The 21,114-nt window shown below is 41.6% G+C and overlaps 1 protein-coding gene across 1 annotated transcript in view; it reads right to left on the reverse strand.

Moving 5' to 3' along the window:
- Nucleotides 1-14,715: 14,715 nt before the first annotated feature.
- LOC125166436 (small proline-rich protein 3-like) overlaps nt 14,716-21,114 on the reverse strand; it is a 136,415-nt gene continuing 130,016 nt past the window's right edge. The window contains exon 2 of the mRNA XM_047860358.1: nt 14,716-14,802. Within this exon, the coding sequence (XP_047716314.1) occupies nt 14,716-14,802 (87 nt within the window). The remainder of the gene's footprint in view (nt 14,803-21,114) is intronic.

The following is a 21,114-nucleotide window of genomic DNA, read 5'->3' on the forward strand; positions in this document are numbered from 1 at the left end:
GTCAGCAGAAGTTCCGGGGTCTTTCTACAGGCTTCTTGGCCTGCGCCAGCCAGTCCAGGACCTAAGTGGTGGTGTGACTAGCACAAACTGCTGTAGGCAGGGCAGGACTAGGGCCAGATGAATGAAGCATTGCCTTGGGCACAAAATTTAAGCACATGCCAAAAAAGTAAGTTATCAAGATAAATAGTATTTAATGCAGTATTTTTTATTTTTTTTTTTAATTTTTTTTTTCAACGTTTTTTATTTATTTTTGGGACAGAGAGAGACAGAGCATGAACGGGGGAGGGGCAGAGAGAGAGGGAGACACAGAATCGGAAACAGGCTCCAGGCTCTGAGCCATCAGCCCAGAGCCCGACGCGGGGCTCGAACCCACGGACCGCGAGATCGTGACCTGGCTGAAGTCGGACGCTTAACCGACTGCGCCACCCAGGCGCCCCTAATGCAGTATTTTTTAAAAGAATCAATGCTAAAAAAAAATTCCATGATGAACAAAATAATATTTTATATAAAAACAAGATCTGACCCTGCACATTTATGATTTATGACTTATCTCAGTCCCTTGAAGGTAGTCTAGGCCCTGGTTGAAGGCTGGTCTGCTCTCTTTAAAGATACACTTTTCCAGTTGTGCCCCCAAACGACATTAACAATCTTGGCCTATCTGTTAAAAAAAAAAGGAGTATATGGGAAGAAGTCATAGAATGAGCGGATATCAATTTTGGAATGCTTCCTTACACAACATGCACTATTCCAGGCATCATTTAATACTTACAATAATCCTGCAATTAATAGAATGTGGATTTTGCAACTGAGGAAAGTGAGGCTTAGAGAGGTTAATTTTCCCAAAGGCACACAGTTGATAGGTGGAAAAACTGGGGTTTGAGCCCAGCACAGTCTCATTCTGAAAGTCAAGACACAATGTACATCAGGAATGGGGTGAGTTGTGGGGGAACCTCTTTCTCTCTCTCAAAAAACAAAGAGCTATAGTCTTAAAAGATTTTGCACAGTAACACACAACAATGAACATATATACTGAGAACGATTATGTTCAAACTAGCCTATCTGTTGTATCCAAAACCCCATGGCTGTGGAATTGTAAGAATCAAACATCGACTGGAACATTCTAGCTGCCAAGTGTATATTAGAAAATGAGGGTCTTAGTCTCCTGGTCTTGAAGAATTGACTATTACTGATTTGCACAAATGCATCAAGACTATCAGAAAAGCTGGGATGATTTTAGCCTCAGGCTCAGGGTGAGTTTCTTATGTTATTCAGAATTCAGACAATACATTGCAGGGCTGAGGGGGTGTCTGGGTGTGTTTGAAAGAGACCTGACAGAAGTCTATTTTGCAAAGGGCCTGAGGCCCACAGAGGACTATTCAAGTTCTGTCCCCTGCTAAATTTGATGTGTGTCTTTGTCAGGGGAACTGAGTGTGGAGGTGAGGATGACACTTCCCCCACCCTCTACCTGTATGAGGCCTGAAGAACTTCCAGGTGAGGACTCAACCTTAGGCAAGAGGTCATCTGACATAATGAACTTGATTCAGTAGCAAGTCCTCAGAATTTGGAGGAAGCAGAGATTCTATGTGTTAGTTCTTAATCAGCTCTGTCCCCAGCTTTATTAGTTTCTTATGACTGCTTTGACAAACTACCACATACTTGGTAGCTTAAAGCAAAATGTATTCTCTTACAGTTCTAGATGCCAGTCACTCTCCCTGTGGAGGCTCTAGGAATGAATCTGTTCCCTTTGTCTTTTCCAGCATCTAGACCAGTATTTCTTGGCTCATAGTCCGTTTTTTTATCATCAAAGCCAGCAGCATAGCATCCTCTCTGTGACTCTGCTTCCATGCCATGGCCTGTTTCTCTTCTGCCTTAAATTTCCCTCTGCCTCCTTCTTAGAAGGACATGTAGAAGTCACCTGGATAATCCATATGAGTGTTTCATTGTGGATCCTTCTTCGGGCGGGGGAGGGAGTGAGGGACAGAAGACAAGTAGAGAGAGAAGGCTGGTAGGACAGGCAGAGAAGTGTTTAGCAGTTGGCCAGAAACCAGATCACTAGAGGTAATTAAATTGAAGGATTTTAAATCTTTTAAGTGAGCCATGAAATATCATCTTGTGTCCTCATACAGTAATCCTACTCTTTCAGCCCATCTGAACTGCCACCAGTTGCATGAAACTTTTCTGAATTTTGCCCTCTTCATCCAAATTGTAGATGACTGTTCCTGTGCTTGGGCCTGGTCACTCTTTATAGAACCTTGGAACTCCAGCACTGTGCAAGATCTTATGGCTTATTCAGTTTAGCTTGCACACTGAAGTCTTCTCTACATAGTCAGCAATCTACATGGATACTTCTGCTGGGAAACTTTCTGATTTCCTGACATTGCCTATTTCCCTTAAGAGCCTCTTTGCCTATTAAAATTCTTACTTGTATTGAGCAGAAATGTGCCCCTTTCTGTCGATATACTGTGATGAAGTGTCATCCAGGCCACACACACTGCTACTCACTGTGGATAAGGAAATACCTCTAGGAGCTCACAGCCTAGAGTATGGCTCTGATCTGGAGAGTCCATGGATGGATTTGGGAGGGACCTCTGAACTTGAGTGTATCATATGGTACATGTGCATATTTTTCTAGGGAGAGGTGGCTTTCATCATGTGCTTAAAGAGACCCGTGACACTAGAAAGATGGAAAATACATGTTTTGAAATCACCCTTCTGGAGATATCTTCCTATTGGCCCTATTTTTAGCCCCTGGGACTATGCATCTACCCTCTGATTTGAGAGCCTTAACTCAAGTTATCCCCTCTTCCAGGTAAACAACAGCAGTTACTGCCAACCTTTGTGTACAACATCATGTGAGTCATTGTGCAATTTTTAGTTTGTCTTCCCAAATATGATTTGGTTTGTCCAAGTGCTGTCCAATGGCAGATTGTATCTTTGAAAGAGAGCTATGATAACATCTCCTGTCTCACATGTTTGTCCACAGCAGTCCTGTCCAATAGGACCTTCTGTAATGATGGAAACATTTCAAGTCCTCACATGGCTATTGAGAACTTGAAATGTGGGTAGTGTGACTGAAGAACTGCATTTCTAATTTTAGTTTTCATTAATTTAAGTGTAAACAGCCACGTGTGACTAGTGGCTGCTGTGTTGCTCAGTATTGTTCTAGAACTTTGCTTTCCTCATCAGGAAGTGGAATTAATTCTCTGCTTGCATCTGGGTAGGTTTGTAATGGTCTTGTAACCAATAGAATATGGCGGAAGTGATGCCACAGGACTTTTTAGGCTAAGTTTGAAAAATAAGATGCAACATCCACTTACAATTTACCTAGTGATCAGCTCTCTGCCTGGCTGGGTGATACTTCTTCCCAGCTCCTCTCCTCCTCTCTCTCCACCTGTCTTCCACCCCCCCAGCTCCCCATAGAGATGCAGGACAAAACATGGAAGCAACCAATAAGTCCCTCAGGAGATGAATTGATAAATAAACTGTGGTACATCCAGAGAACGGCATATTATTCAGCACAAAAAAGAAATGAGCTATCAAGCCATGAAAAGACACGGAGGAAACTTAAATGCCTATTACCCTAGTGAAAGAAGCCAATCTGAAAAGGCTACACACTGTGATTCCAACTACATGACTTTCTGGAAAAGACAAAATTATGGAGACAGTAAAGAGATCAGTGTGCCAGGGGTTGGGGGCAGGAGGAATGAAAAGGCAGAGTGCAGAAGATGTTTAGGCCAGTGAAACTATTCTGCATGGTGTTATAATGATGGATACACATCATTATACATTAGAATGAATCATGTTGTAAACTATAGAATTTGGGTGATTATGTGTCAGTTTCATCAGTTGTAACAAGTGTACCACTCTGCTGGAGGATGCTGATTGTGGAGAAGGCTTGCATATGTGGGGGCAGGAAGTATATGGAAAATCTCTATACCTTCCTGTTTATTTAAGAGCAGTTTTAGGTTCACAGAAAAAATAAGTTTTATTTAACAAAAAATCCAAGATGGGATTTCTTGGCCATATGTCCATTGCCTCTCTCATAAAAGGAGTCTCAAGTATCCAGCCCTCTATACTCCTTCAAATTCCTCCCCTATCCCAGCAGTAGCTATGGACCCGCTTTGCTATAGACATTTTAATTAAGCAATGAAATTAAAAGTTTGAGAAAATGTTGTCTAAATGATTGTTACACTTCTTTTGGGGGGGATTCTTGTTCAGGATATTCTCCATTTGCTTCTCCAGACGCACTCCCTGACAATCCCCATGCTGCTCTGACTACTAGGAGACTGTCCTCTACCTACTGCTTTGATAGCATCACCCACGTACCCTTGTCTCTGGTTTCCAGAAGTATCTGTAGGAGGTACAGGCAGGTTGAAGAGCATAAGGAGAGAGGTCAGAGTATTTATTCCTATTTTCTGTCTTCCTGGCTGGCGTCATACAGCCCCTATGCCATGAGTCCAGCTCTCACCAGGCCCAGTAACGTCATTTCTAACCCTTGTTCCTTCAGGCTTGGTGGTGGAGGGCTGGCTTTCTTGTTGATGGTCATGGATGCTCAACATCTCTGTTGGCCACTTTAACCCTACACATATCTAACAAATGGTCTCTTTGGTTAAATGTTCCTTCATAAATTCCAGCTAAGTATGCTGCTTCTTGCTGATTCCATGACTTATTCAGGATTCAAGGACTTCTCTTTACCAAAGTACCCTAGATTCACCTTTGTTAACAGTGGCAATTATGGTGGAGTGGCATAGTTTATTTATATCCCTTCTGCACTATGAGCCCTTTGACGGCTGCTGCCAAATTTAAATCAGTCGTAATCATAGTACCTGGCATAGTGTTTAATGCACAGAAAACTCCCAACAAATGAGCACTAAATGGTACATTCCATATCTTTGACTTGCCTTTCAAGTGAAGTAGCTGTATCAGTCATGATGGGCTAGATTGTGCTGTTATAACAAACAACCCAAACATCTCAGTAGCTAAAAACCACAAATGTTCCTCATTTGCGCTACATGTCCGGCAAGGGTTAGCTGGAGATTGTTCCTCATCAGTGCCGTCCTCACCCTTGGCTCTAGGCTTATGGGGCAGATAATATTCACACATAACACTGGTGATTACAAAGAGGGAAAGAGGGTGGTAAAGGGAACACTCCTACCATTAGAGCTTCTGCCTGGAAATGCTACACATCACTCTGCTTCAAGCAAGTCATGTGGCCACATCTAATTTCAAAGGGAAAAGAAGTTTATCCATCCCACAGAGAACAGTAAAAATCTTATCAAGGAACAAAATTCCCTTGTGCCCTAATGTATCATCCAGGCTTTTCCATTCCTCCTGACAACTCTTCCCTTTATTCATCCCTGTCACTTCCGTTGTATACTGAAGACAGCCATGGTGGCTTTATGTGTCTGCACATGTCATAGTCCCAGAGCCATGAAGTGCTGACTCCAGCACTGTCTTGTTTAGAGCCTGCGATTAACAAAATTAAGAAGAATCTGGGGGCGCCTGGGTGGCTCAGTCGGTTGAGCGTCCAACTTCAGCTCAGGTCATGATCTTGCAGCTCGTGAGTTCGAGCCCCGCGTCGGGCTCTGTGCTGACAGCTCAGAGCCTGGAGCCTGTTTCAGATTCTGTGCCTCCCTCTCTCTCTGTCCCAACTCACTCACATTCTGTCTCTGTCTCTCTCAAAAATAAATACACATTAAAAAAAATTTAAAAAAAAAGAAGAGAAGAATTTGTAACTTAAAATTTTTTAAATGTTTATTTATTTTTGAGATACAGAGAGACACAGAGGGGCAGAGAGAGAGAGAAAGACACAGACTCTGAAGAGGCTCCAGGCTCTGAGCTGTCAGCACAGAGCCCAACGTGGGGCTCGAACTCACAAGCCATGAGATCATGACCTGAGCCCAAGTCGGACGCCTAACCGACTGAGCCACCCAGGAGCCCCAGTAATAACTCTTTAATTCAATGGTTCTCAAAGTATGGATTTCTGAGGTCAGCTATTTTCATAATACTACTAAGATATTATCTGCCATTTCCATTCATTCCATTTGCATTTCTATACCCTATCTGATTGTGATTTCAAATCAGATTGAATACAAAAACAGGAGAATCCTGCATTCTGCTAAGCCCAACATTAAAGAGGTTTACAAAAATGCAACACCATGCCACTTTTCTCCCTAACGTTTTTGAAAATGATTTTATTAAAAACGTTATACTAGTCTATAATACATATTACTGATTTTAAATGAGTTAAATATTTAAAATTTTTGTTTTAATTTCTAATGATAAATATAAATTAAATAAATTGACATGGTGAATATATATTGAAGAGGTATAACATATATAAGTAAAAATTCTTTGGGGTCTTTGATACTTTTTAAGAGTTTAAGTAGTTCCTGGCAAGAAGTCTCAGAATTGCTGCCTTAATATATACTCCCTCATCTTTTGCAGACCCAGAGTCATCCTGGTAGTGCTTTATAATTGCTCTGTGGTCACATCATCTTCCCTAGACCATTGAAAGTAAAATAAACTCATGCCAACTCCCTTATTTCCCTGGGCTCCTAGAATGGGCTACGTGTCTTGCTAAGGGGATAGTGGCAGGATGATGTCTTCAGGGGTCCTAACAGAACAGGTTCAAGGCAGGAGCCCCATGCTGAGTATCAACTCCATGTTTCATGTTTAACCTCTGCCATCTGGTCACTTTCTCTCTGCTGGTTTAGGTTCCTTGTCACTTAGTGATCATAAACTTGTCTTCATTTTTGTTGGGATAATTAAGTCACGTAACATGTAAGCAAGTACTCTGTTATAATATTGTTTGGGAGCAAGGAGCGTCTTACTAGTGTCACTGAAACCATCCTTTCCCCACATGAAACACATTGTAGAGATTGATTCCTTTAGGTTTATTAAGCCTCCAGGGGAGTGTTTATTAGAATGAGGTAGACCTTGTAAGGGATTTGTAGGTCCATTATAAGCCATGAATACCTCAAGTCAATTTAGTTTAACTATTTTCCAAGAATGGGTAACCAAGAGCAATTAAAGGAAATGGAGTAGGTATAATAATGAGTTGGGAAGATTGAGAAGGCACAGGGATCGCCAAGAATGATGGATCCTGGCAGGGCCCCAATTCCTAGGGAGCCTGAGACCTCTGGGGTGTGGGGGAAGAGGAGGGCTGGGAGGGCATCAAGAGCTTTCTTCTGAGATCTTCCCAGATCTTCTGTACATGGTCCCTAATCCCTATTCTCCTCTAATCTCCTTCTATCTTCCATCTGAGTGTATGGTGATTTTAAATAGGCCCATAAATTCTTAAATACTCCACACTTCAAAAGACGGAGGCTAGTTCCCTACCCCTTAACTGTGGGCTGAACTTAAAACTCTAGCAAAGGGAATGTGGCAAAAGTGATGGTATGAGCCTTCTTAGGGTAATCAAAGACAATGTGGTTCCCTCCTTGCTTTCTCTCTTGACTCACTCACTCTCAGAGAAGCCAGTTGCCATGTTCTGAACAGCCCATGTGACACGCAACTGAAACATACATCTGATAACCGTGAGGAGCTAAGGCCTCCAGCTGACAGCCCTGTGAGGGAGCCATCCTGAAGGCAGCCCCCACCCCCATCCCAGGAGAAGCTTCAAATGACTGCACTGTCATGATACCTAAGCCAGAGCTGCCCAGTTGGCCACGGCCAGATTCCTGACCCTCAAAACTGTGTGAGATAATGGATATTCATTGTTTTAAGCCACTATATTTGAGGTAACTTGTTACACAGTTATGGATATTTCAAACAGTGTGTGAATTCTTCCTATAATTTATTATTTCTTTAAAGATATTGCCTGTCCCCATTACAGGAAAGGGATGCCCTTTGATATCTGGGTTGGTGGAATTCTGGGTTGCTTGTTGTCCATTTGCCCCACTCTTGCTTGGGATCATTTTTCACTTCTCTCTGTCCCACTCTCTGCTCTAAGAGGTTGATTCCATGGCCTCCCTTGCCCTCAGGCTTCCAATCGGTTTCCATCTATGGAAAGCACAGTAGGGGAGCAGAGAGCAGGATGAGAGAGAGAGAGGTCTGGACATCTACTCCTTTGACTCTCCTTTCCTTCCCACCAGGCCTAGGGAGGCAAAAGATGATCTTACACCTGACTTTATTTTACTCACGTCTGTGGAGTTAAAGTTTGCTGTGTTAAGGCCCATGCATTTAGAAGAAAAGCAACTTGCTCTTGGTTCCTCCTTTAAACTAGAAAATAGCCTCTAATTCCCCTAAGACAATCAAATCCACTTATTCAGGCCTGATCCCTCTGCAAGCAAAGTCAAGTTGCACTGTCTGGATTATGTGATTGCTATTTGTTAAATCATCAGGGTGGAGATGTAAAACAAAGAGTATCAAAAGCTAACATTTCTGGAAATATCTCAGACTTCTTCCTGCTTGAGAATTGGCTGGCCAAGAACACTGTGTGACATGTTCCCCTCCTGCAGGGGTCAGGCAGGGGCAAGCCTCTGTGAATGAGGCAGGTGACAAATTGGAAAGAACCCAATTTGGGGAGGAGATCTGACTGGCAGTCCTCACTTGCCTCACTTGCCTCAAGTTCACTGCCTGACCTTGGGTATATTACTTAAATTCTCTGGTATCCCCACATGGCAAAGGAAACACTTCACATGGTGGTGATTGTGAAAAATCATTTTAATAGGATTTGGCTATATTATTAAAATAGAAGATGAAGCACAAAGAGGTTGAGTGGTAAGGGGTAAAGCTGAGATTTGTACTCAGGGAGTCTGACTCTAGAATCTGTGCTGTTAAGTACGAACTTCATTAGTGCCCTTGATGTTGACTAACAGTCCTCAGTCTATTCAGTAAATTCTCTGAGCATCCCTCTAGCTTCTCCTCTCCCTTCTGCTATGATTCTGTACCATAGTCTACTGTCTTCCAAAGTTTTACATAACATTCAAAAAGGGCAGGGAGATAAACTAATTTTGAGTTAAAAGAACTTTATATCAAAGTCCAAGTAAGGAAAGTCTACTAATTATAAATGAAGAACATAAAATTCCCTCTCTCTTTTCCAAAGAATATTATGGAGCTAAAGTAAATGAGAACACAAGTCCAGGATCTTTCATCTGAAGACCTAGGGGCCAGACAGATTTTGGAATTTAGAAATGTTTCAGAGTTTTGAAGTCATAGACTATATATAAATTATATACACTGTATGTGTATATAAAAGTTTATGGGTATGTTACATAATACAGGATCTAGGGAAGTCTTTAGTAATCAAACAATTGTCCTGCAAGAAAACAGACATTCCTGCTAAGAGGAATAATGGTTATAAAGAGTTCATGTCAGTGGGTTGTGTTTTGCTGACAAAGTATGAAAAAAAAAACCCGTAGTTTCCAGAAGTAGTTTGGATTTTGGAACTATGGATAATGAATTGTGGACATGAGGTAATACAGAATTGGGACAAGAGTAACTTAATTATCTTAAGAATCTTTCTTCAGAGAGAAGAGTACACACTTTCCCCTTCTAATTCTAGTTCCCTCCTTGGGGAAGAGGATAGAGTGCTGCAGCTCCCTTTGTCAAGATCAAAGATATTATTTTTTCCCCCTTGAGGTTTGGTTGACTGGAGAAGTCCATGTTAATGCAATACTGACCATAAGAAAGAAATGAGAGTTTTTGCTTTGGCTGGGGGATACCTTCTTTTTGCACCACCAAACCCCCTTTTCCATCTTCTCCACCTTGCTCTGGGCCTCAGAAGGCTGCTCTATGGGGGTGACACTCACCCTCTGGCATCTGACTGGGTTTTTCCAGTAGGAAGCCCTGGACTAAGGAGATCTTAGTGGGGAGAAGAATGGAGTCTGTGTATTAGTCCCTCAGCTCCTTCCTATGTGACTACCCCCGGAGAATAAGTTGACTCCATGCATGGTCTGTTTTTTTTTTTTTAATTTTTTAATGGCAAAGTATTTTTATTTTTTTATTTTTTAAAAATAAGTTATTGTCACGTTGGCTAACATATAGTGTATACAGTGTAGTCTTGGCTTAGGGAGTAGATTCCTGTGACTCATCACTTACAGACCATACCCAGTGCTCATCCCAAAAAGTGCCCATCTTAATGCCCATCTCCCATTTTCCCCACCCCTCCAACCCCCTAACCCCCATCAACCCTCAGTTTGTTCTCTGTATTTAAGAGTCTCTTATGGTTTGCCTCCCTCTTGTAACTTATTTTTCCTTCCCTTCCCCTATGGTCTTAAGTTTTTCAAATTCCACATATGAGTGAAAACATGTGATACTGTCTTTTTCTGACTGGCATATTTCACTTAGCATGATACCCTCTGATTCTATCCACATTGCTGCAAATGGCAAGACTTCATTCTTTTTCAGTTCTAAATCCTTTTGGTACAAGGTAGGATAGAGGCATGATGTACAATGAGCCCTACAGTGGTTTAAGGGCTTGTTGGTGGCTCTGGAGACATCTGGGAAACTGACCCTTGTTCTGCTTCAAAAGTTCTTACTGCAGGAAAGTAGTGCTTGGACCAGGCTGTACTGTCATACAGAGCCTGAGTATGGTGCCTTATCTGTACAGTGTCCTTAATAATCATACATACTTTATATCATCCCCCCAAAAATAAGGCACACTTGGCCAGGGGAGGAGGTCTCTAACACATGTACAGATTATAAGTGTGTAAGGGCTAACCTGACCTGGTGTGTGTAAGACTGGCCCTTAGAAGGAACAATTTATTTTTCTAGAAGATCTGAGAAGGCCCTTACTCTTGGCAAGGCTTTTTAGGGACAGGGAGCTTGAAACCCTTCCAAGGTAGAAAGGCAAGGATTATGAGCGTGGGCTCTGGAGCCAGGGTGCCTGGGTCAGATCTTGTTCCTACTGCTTACCAGTTGACTTTGAGCAAATTAGTGGTATATGTCTCCATTTCTTCATAATTAGAAGCAAACAACAGGATGGACCTTCCCTGGGATGTGTGAAGATCCAATGATTCAATACAGAGAGCTTAGGCTTAGAGGCACTTTGGACACTCAGAATTGTTAGCTACTTTATTGGAATTGGTTGCTGACCTCTCTGTGGCATATTTTGGCTGCTAGCTCCTTCTAAATTCTCTAAGTGTATCTGAGGGTGACCTTTCAGCTATTCCTTTCAGCTATACTTCATGATATCTGTGCAACATGCAGCCAGTACATAAGCAAGCTAGTCAGCTGCTTGAGGAAGAGCCCTGAAATTTCTTCCCTGTAGTTATAAAAATGGGCATCTCCCATGTAGGATGCACAAACCAGAAAGAATATTAAAAAAATAATATAGGGGCACCGGGGTGGTTCGTTTGGTTAAGTGTCTGACTTTGGCTCAGGTCATGATCCCACAGTTCGTAGGTTTGAGCCCCGCATTGGACTCTGTGCTCACAGCTTGGAGCCTGGAGCCTGCTTCAGATTCTGTGTTTTCCTCTCTCTCTCTGAACCTCCCCCACTTGTGCTCTCTCGCTCTCAAAAATAAACAAACATTAAAAATAATAATATAGAGACCTCAAAAGAACTTGCAGGGAGGGTAGAGACTGTTCTTCAGTTCTGAAGGACAATGAGTGGAGAGAAGCAACAATGAATTTGCTCTTTACCAACACACAGTTCCCACATTCCTGTCTCATTTTGCTGGCTCATTAAAGAAAATTTCAGAGCTGAGATTTGAGTTTCTTCATGAACACAGGCAGAGAGCTTGGAAAACTAGAGGGAACAGACACCGTGAGCCTAAACTGAGACTGGAAAAGCTGCAAAGTCAATACCTGAGCAAATGGGCAGGGCTGCTCCCTGGAGAAAGAAAGGTGAGCCAGAAGGGGGCTTCAACCAGAAGCTTAAGGAAGGAGAGGAGTATGCCCTTGAGCAGCCAGTGGTGCCATCCCAGTCATGGGTGTGAGAGTGTGACAATAAGCAAAATGTCTCCAACTCAAACCATGGAACTTAGTCCTGGCATAATCTTCCACTTTTAAAACAAGTCCACTGTTCAGGAGTCCTAAATGCCCATGATTCCCCTTTCCTGTTTCCCAGCATGTAAAACTTTGTATATATGCATGCTTCTTCCCCATGTGTTGTTATCCATGCGGTCTTTTTTTTTTCCAGATACAAGAAGAATCCCAGAAATGTGTGAGGGGCAAAGCCACCAAAGGTGATGTCATCCAGAGAAGACCCAAGATTACAGGCGTTCAGTTGTTCAGTTCTTTCCCTTTGGCCAACACAGGGATCACTCTTCCTAAGAGTTTACCCCTAGGTCACCTGGATTTTTATTCTTTGGCTGTTTCCTCTCCCTCCAGGCTGCAGATTCAGGAGGCATGGATGTACCCTCACAATTCTGCCTCTATAATACAATAGGAGGGAGACTTAACACTGTGTAGTTGGAGATTGTTCATGGTGCCCACAACTCTACCAAGCTTTAGCTCAGCTTTAAGCACTGCCAGTCTCTTCTAGCCCGCTCAGTTTTATTCTTTCCCCAGAACACCTTGCTTTTCTTCCACCCTTTACCTTTGGAGAAAGGGCTGAGAGTGGAGAGGGAGTGGAGTGGGAGTAGTCTTCGCCTGCTGGTTCATCTTACGTCCATTCTTGTTTTGAGACTGCATGGTCACAGTCCTGTAGCCAGCCATTTGTTGGCTCAGTCTAAGGTTCATTGCTCACCTTTAAGGCAAACTGTTTCCCCAGGTCCTACCTAGCATATGGTGCATGGTCAGTAATTGTTGAGGAACAATGATGGTACAGATACATGCAAGAAGAGAAAGATCAAGTCATTGGGCTTTCTATTTTAATATAGAGCTCAGTCACAGGAGAACAATGTAGTAAGATGACCTGACCAGGGGTTGGCTATGTCCCTTCCCACCCTTCTACAACAAAGAATCCAAGGGCAGAAGAACATTGTGATACCATCTCTACCTCTCCCTACTCCTTCCCCTAATTCTGGCCCACATTTCAATAACAGAGCATGGGGCTGAGAAACGTTTTTATCTATAACTCAATCAGACCTCTCAAACCTCTGCAAAGAGTAATATCCTGCTGGCATAGTGAATTTCTCATCTTCTCTGTTAGGCTAAGTCTCAACCTCATGCCTTCCTTGAGTTACATTTCAAAAGGCCCCTTTTATTACCTTAGTTAGGTGACTTGGCAAAGGGGTCTTGGGTGGGGTTGGTATGGCAGATGATGGGCTGATGTCCCACCCTGCACTCCCTGGACTCTTCAGTGTTCACAGCAGCTGTGGTTTTCAGGTCCAGCACAGTGAATTCTTCCCACCTGGAGCTGGAGGGTTTTCTCAGATGCCATAAGAACTCACTTGGCAAGTGTGAGGGTCTGAGTGTTGGTAGGGAAGAGGCCTCCAGAGGCATTCCTAACAGGGCATGGGAGTCAGTGGATACATGTTCAGGGGAACCATTCTGAGGCCTGGTGCACAGCCTTGCCCAATAGTGCCACATTTCCTGCCTTTTCTCCTTTCCTTGTCTCCCTTCCCTTACTTCACTGCACTTGCAGAGTTAATATCCCACGTATGCTATTTGTGCTTAAATACTCATCCAGGGTCTGTTCTTGGAGAAATCTGAACTAAGGCAGTTGGAAAGGTGAAAAACATCATTTTTAGGTGTACTTTCCTCCTCTTACCTCTCATTTACTCTCCTACCCAACTGAAAGCTGGTTTCTGTTCCTCCTGCCACTTTGAAACTCTAGATATTACCAAATCTGGTGATTCTGTCCTGTCATATTTGACCTTTTGGTAGCAGTCAGCCAAAAATTTCTTCCTTGGAGCATGCTTCTCTATTGGCTTCTGGAAGCCTTCTCATTTTCCTCTTACCATTGAGCATTTACCATGGTCTCATTCAAATATGGCTTTTCCCACTTCCTCCTTAAGTATCTGTGTCCCCCAAAGCTTTACTTTAATCCTCCTGTTCTTACCCCTCATACTCACTGGGAGATCCCAACAACTTCAGTGGCTTCCACTATAACAAAGGTCAGTGAGGCTCCAATCTAGGTCTGCCGCACAGCCCTCTGTGTTGAGCCACCTCTTTGTTCTATGCAAACCTGCCTATTAGGTGGGAACTCTATCCCTATTTAGGCATGCCCCCAAATAGGAGTAAATTTCCCTGCCTGCCCAAAAAATTTGGCAGAGAAGGATAGAAGAGAGGCGGGACGTGAAGAGGTGGGGTTGAGAAAGACTATGCCTGTTTTTACATTGGAAAGCACTCTAAACTGGAGGAAAGGCAAGCAGAAGGAACAAGTGGAAAGAAAAAAGGCAAAGATAAGAAGCTGAGTTTCTGAGCAGGTGGAGGGAAACACTAGAAGGAAGGAGGATGATACATTCAGATTCAGAAACACTTGCAGGTGACAGGAAAAGAAGTTGATGGCCTTCCTGTAAGTTGGCTTCTGTTGTTTCCTTGAACCAGGAGGCAAGATTATTTGAAGTGAAATGGAGGAGATTTGAAGGTAGAGGTAAAATTTTGGAATGGGACATGAATTAGAAGGAAATAATGAAAAGCTCAACACAAACTGGCTTTAAAAACAATGAGGAGATTTGCTGACCGATCGATAGAACTTGAGTCTAAAGGCAAACCTGAATGCAGGCATAGTTTGACCCAGACACTCAGGATTCCATCTGGCTCCTGAGATCATCTTGTCTACCCTGCCCCCGCGTTTCAGAAGTTAGAGACACCATATCCACGCTACAACCCACAGACAGGGAAGGTCTCCTTCAGGGCTCCCGCAGAAGGCAGAGAAAGCTTATTTCCCAGAAGCCCCTATGATGGTCTCCTCATGGCCCACTGGCGCACACTGGGTAGTGTGCTCATCTGTGATGAACCAATCACTCTGGAAGGAAGAATAGGAGAGCTGATTAGCTTAAGCTCATCAGAGCCCACTCCTAGAACTGGAAATGAAGTCAAACCCACCCAAACAATATCATTGGGAATGGGGGTAGGGAATTCCCTCAAAGGAAAATCTGGGTGCTTTGGGGAGGAAAAGGGGGAGTGGATGCTGGGAAGTCAACCAATAAATGTCCACCATAGTTTGTTTCTGAGGAAATGTGAGAAGCAGCTGTTGAAAGAAGGTATGTTTGTGCTGAGGTGGGATTCTAAGGAGTGTGGAGCAGAGAAATCTGTAGTGGCTTCAGACCTCGTGGTTTTACAATTGTCTGCAGCAGCTCAGAGTAGGCTGTGGTAGGAGAGAGAGGAGAAAGTGAACAATGGGATTGATCCAAAATTGGATGCTTGCCAGGTACGTGTAAGGACAAGTGGGCAAGATCAGAGTTGAGGGTAATAGAGTGGTTGAAGTGATGGATGGGGAAAGAAGGAAATTTGGAAGGGAGCTGATAGATTAGGATAAAATGGAGTGCTTCAGGGACTGAATGTTCAGATGAACTCAGAGGGGGAGGGATAGAAGAGTGGGGGGGGGGGGGGCACAAACAGGAGACAGCAAGATATGTGAGCCAGAGATAGAAGATAATGAGAAAGGATGAGGGTAAAATATTGACATTTAAAATTCAGAGGGATAAAGTGATGTGAGGGGTTTCCTGGGTTCTATTTTCTAAATGAACACATCATAATACACATGTAACAAGTTATAGTGAGCTTGATGGCAACACAAGCTAAAAGCCCTCACTAGCCTCAGAAATCAGAAATGTCCTCGAGGTTTCATCTCATTGGATGTCATGTTCCCTGTCAGCCCAGCTGGGCTCTTTGGGCAGAAGGACAACTGGGGGCTATTGGCCATCTCCTTTGCCTTCAAATCAGAGTCCGTACAACTCTGAGACCACTTCACAGTTTTCCTTTAACCAGGGGCTCTGGAATATGGTTTGTTATTTTGTCTTTTATCTCCCAAAGATGGGTTAGGCCACCTTGGCTCTTGGGACAGATAGAATGGAAAGGGAGGATGCTAGGGATCCAGCATATTGTATGCCTTTTTTTTTTTTTTTAAGTCAAACTCTCTGGATAAGGAGATCTGTGCAGAATTTCTATAGAATGAACAAGCAAAAGGACACTTGGATGGAATCTGAAGTCCTAGTTGACCAATTGGCTCAACCATGGACATGTTTTGAATTAAATGGAATTAATTAAATATATAGACCCTCAGTTTCTACATATATACAATGAGTTTAATTATGGCTTCATACCAGGGATCAGCAAACTTTTTCTGTTAAGGGCCAGAGAATAACTATTTTAGGTTTGGTGAGTCATACAGTCTAATACAACTACTAACTCTACCATAGCATGAAAGCAGCTATAGAAAATATATCAATGAATAAGTGTCACTGTGTTTCAATACAAATTCATTTACAAAAACAGGTGGTCACACACTGAAGTTTAAAATATAAAACTAAACTCTAGAAGATAACATAGAACAAAACCTAGATGACCTTGGGTATGGCTAAGGATGCCATGAGGACTTAGATACAACACCAAAGGCATGATCCATGAAGGAAATAATTGATGAGCTAGACTTCATTAAAATTTAAAAACTGCTGCTCTCTAAAAATCAATATTAAAAGAATGAGAAGAAAAGCCATAGACTGGGAGAAAATATTTGCAAACGAAATATCTAATAAGGAACAGTCATCCAAAATATACAGAGAACTCTTAAAACTCAATTAGAAAACACACACTCCAATTTAAAAATGGCCAAAAATCTTAACAGACACATCCACAAAGAAGATACACAGATGGCAAATAAACATATGAAAAGATGTTCCACATCTAACGTCATCAAAGAAGTGCAAATTAAAACTATAGTGAAATATCACTGCACATCTATTATAATGGCCAAAATTTAAAACACTGAACACCAAATGCTGGTGAGGATGTAGAGAAACAAACTCATTCATGGCTGGTAGGAATGCACGAAGATACAGCCACTTTAGAAGGCCATTTGGTAGTTTCTTACAAAACTAAACATATTCTTCCTGCACAATCCAGCCATCATGTTCCTTATCTTACCCAAAGGGGTTGAAAACCTATTTCTACACAAAAACCTGAACGTGAATGTTTATGGCAGCTTTATTCATAATTGTCAAAGCTTAGAAGCAACCAAAAATTTTCAGTATGTGCATGGGTAAACTGTGGTATATCCATGCAATGGATTATTATTCACTGCTAAAAATAAATGCATTATCATGCCATGAAAAGATATAGAGGAACCCTAAATAAGTACTATTAAATGAAAGAAGCTCATCTGAGAAGGCTACATATAGTATAATTCTAACTATATGATGTTCTGAAAAAAATCAAAACCATGGGGACAGGAAAAAGATCAGTGGTTGCCAGGAGTTAGGGGAGAGGCAGAGAAGGAGCTGGGGAGGGATGAATAGAGCACAAAAAGAATTTTAAAGCAGTGAAAATACTCTGTAGGATACCATAATAATGGATACATATCATTATACATTTGTCCAAATCCATGTAATGTACAACACCAAGAGCGGGCCATAACTTAAATGATGGACTTGGGGTAATTATGATGTGCCCATGTAGGTTCATCAATTATAACAAATGTGCCTCCCTGATGGGAGATGGAAATAGGGAAAGTTGCAGGGGGCATATGGGAAATCTTTGTACCTTCCCTTGCATTGTGCTGTGAACTAAAGCTGCTCTTTAAAAAGGAATCTTAAAACAGGTAGGCAGGATTTGACCTCTGAAGTTTAAAAAGGGCTGTGAAGAAGAACATGTAGCCTGTGTTCCTTGAGTCCCTTCTACCACTAATGGGGACTTGTCACCTCTGAACCAGCCTCCCACTTAGGTATTTCTGGGAGGCCCAATGGATATCACAAAGATGCTAATAAATGCAGCAGACACTAATTTTCCCCTGATCATCTCCCCAACTCCCACCTTCATGATGTTAGTAACCAAGACTTGCTCTGTGATGTGAAAGACCCTTTGCCCTTTAGATGTCCCTACCCTGGTACCCAGTACAACCCTGTACCACTGGACAGTGGTACCATGTGCTGCCCCAAATTACACAATAGCCAGCAGAGTTGAAAGCCTCTCTAATGTTGTTAATACTTAATAGGGGGGTATTTAAGAAATATCAGATAAATTAGTGCCCACTTAGTCCTGATGTAATGGGGAGGAATTTAAGTTGGGGGTGGCATGAAGGAAAGGATGATGTATTTAGCTAGAGTATGTATTGCTAGGTACGATAATTGATAAACTTCTGTTGTCAATCCACAAAAAAGTCACTGATTTTTCAGTTATGTCATAGTTTGATGCATATTGGAGCAGGAAGAAGAGAATCTCTGCTCTATGTAATTATTTGAGGACCCAAATGCCTCCCATTATGTGACTTCACCACCTTTCACCACCACCAGCATTAAATGAGTGCTGGAAGAGGGTGGGAAAAGAGGGGGCATAGAGAATTGTGTGGGGAGATTTTATGGGCCATGTCTGGAGATGGCAACATCATTTCCATCTATGTGTCATTGGCCACTCATTCATAGGGCCATACTTAACTGCAAAGCAAGTTGGGAAATGTAGTCTAACTGTGGGTCTAGACAAAGAAGAAAGGTTTGCTGAACATATGGGAAGCTAGGGACAAACAGCTAGAGACAAACTAAGTGGAAGCATTACCCTCTACTCAAATACTTTTCCCAGTTGACAATTGAGACTGAATTACTGTTGGGACACAATTCTCTCTAGGTTACGTCTTCTGAGCAGAGGCACTGACAACACTCTGAGCTATTTTCTCACTGGTGTCTTGCAAATATCCTTGGAAGAGGGGAATAGTATCTCCCTCCAGAGTAGAGCACACGTTTGTTTGATGTCTAGGATAATAAAAATAATGTCTCCTTTTAAGGCAAAGATTCAACAATTTTGCTTGCAGCTGAAGTTGAAGACTGAAGTTCCCTAAGTTTGGGGTTTAATGGAGGTGGGAGGGTAACACAAATCTATTTTGGGCTCAGCATTCACCTGGGCCCAGCCCTGCATTGTCCCATGGCACTTTGTGGGCAAGGAGAACCAAGGCAAACACGGGGCTCTTGTGCTATGAGTAATAAAGTCTCTTGTCCAAGAATTCTGTGCCTTCTGGAAGCATCCATCAAATTGTGCCAGACTAATTTGTTAGCTTGCAAGTAAGGTAAAATCTCAGACCCTTCACAGTTTTTGAGAGTTACCTGATCAAATGTATCACAGTTAACACCTAGTAGATGCATTCTGCTCATCAACCGTCTGTAGCCTTAAGTAGTAGACCGGGCTCAGGCTTAAGATGAGCACCCTATTCTCAGTTAAATGAAATGGTATCAGAAGAATATAAACTATGAAGCCCCTAGGCACATGTAACCTAATATCAGGGCCTCAACATTGTGCAACTCCAAGGCACCATTCACATCATAGTCTATGAATATGCAATATGGCTGCTCTATTACAAAATTTCATTGTATCTAACTTCATCTGTGGTAAGATACACCATCATATTAGGTGACATTGCACAGCAAAATGCTGCCAATTAAACCATGACAAAATGCTCTCATTTAAAATTTCCTACTGTATTTATCAAAAGAGCTTTTTTATACTTACATTTATCATCTATCAACCTTGTATATACATAGAGAGGAAAATCACTATTTCTATTCAACATTACACTGGAGGGTCTGGCCAGTGCAATAAGGCAAGAAAGAAACAAAAGATATAAAAATTAGAAAGGAAGAATTATAAGACTATTTGTAGACACCATTGTTGTTTATATAGAAAACCCCAAAGAATCTAAAAACAAGTTACAAGTGCATGTATCCTGGTTTGAAGATACAAAGTGAATACACAACAATCAATTTTATTTCCATATACTACCATTGAACTAGAAATTTAAAAAGATGCCATTTATAATAGCACCAAAGAGACAACTGAGTGGCTCAGTCAGTTAAGCGTCTGACTTCAGCTCAGGTCATGACCTTGTGTTTGTGGGTTTGAGCCCCGCATCAGGTTCTGTGCTGACAGCACAGAGCCTGGAGCCTGCTTCAGATTCTGTGTCTCCCTCTCTCTCTCTGCCCCTAACCCACTCTCGCTCTCTCTCAAAAGTATATAAACCTTTAAAAATATTTATAATAGCACCAAAAACTCATGAAATATTTAGAGATAGATCAAATATATGCAAGGTTTATTCTTAAAACTATAAGACAGCAGGGAAAGAAATAAAAAGATGACCTAAATAAAATGGAGGGAAATACTGTGTTCATGGATTGGAAGATTATTGTTACAGATCAATTTGAGGAGAATTGATATCTTAAGTTCAACACAATTTCCCAATCCCAAAATTTTAGGTTTATTTTTATAGAAATTGAAATGCTGAGGCTACAATTTATAAAGAACAAAGTGACAGTAGCCAAAATAATTTTTGAAAAAAGAACAAAGGACTTAAAACATTTGATTTCAAGATTTACTATAAGCTACAACCATCAGGATAGTTTGGAATTGACAAAAGGATAGACAAATCAGTGGAACAGAACAGAAAATAGACTCATACGTTCAATTTATTTTCAATAAAAGTTGAAAAGCAATTAAATGGAGAAAGTTTTTCTGGAAATATAATTAAACAATTGGGCATTAATCCATGCCTTGAACCATATACAAAAGCTAATCTGAAATAGACTATCTACTAGTAAAAATCTAAAACCTATAAAACTTCTACAGGAAAACAAGAGAAAATCTTTGTGACCTTGGGTTTGGCAAAGATTTCCTAGGATACAAAAAGCATGAGCCACAAAGGAAAAATACTTGACAAATTGGACTTCATAAATATTAAATAGTCTTCTCTTTGAAAGACACTGTAAGAAAATGAAAAGACAGGCCACGGACTAAGATGATATTTACAAAACACATATCTGATAAAGGGTGCCTAGAATACACAAAGGACACTCATAACCCAATAAGAATATGATCCAATTAAAATGATTTGAACAGGCATTTTTATCAAAGGAGATATATAGACAGCAAATAGGCCTATGAACGGATGCCCAACACCATTAGGGAAATGCAAATTAAAACCATAGTGACAGACCACTACAAACTTATACAATGACTACAGTTTTAGACAGCTAATCATTCTAGGAGCTGGTGAGGTTGCAGTTTAACTAGCCCTTTGATTCACTGCTGGTGGGAATATATGTATAATGGTGCAGACATTTTGGAAAACAATTGATCAGCT

Source organism: Prionailurus viverrinus, chromosome B2, assembly GCF_022837055.1.
Source record: "Prionailurus viverrinus isolate Anna chromosome B2, UM_Priviv_1.0, whole genome shotgun sequence".
Lineage (NCBI taxonomy): Eukaryota > Metazoa > Chordata > Mammalia > Carnivora > Felidae > Prionailurus > Prionailurus viverrinus.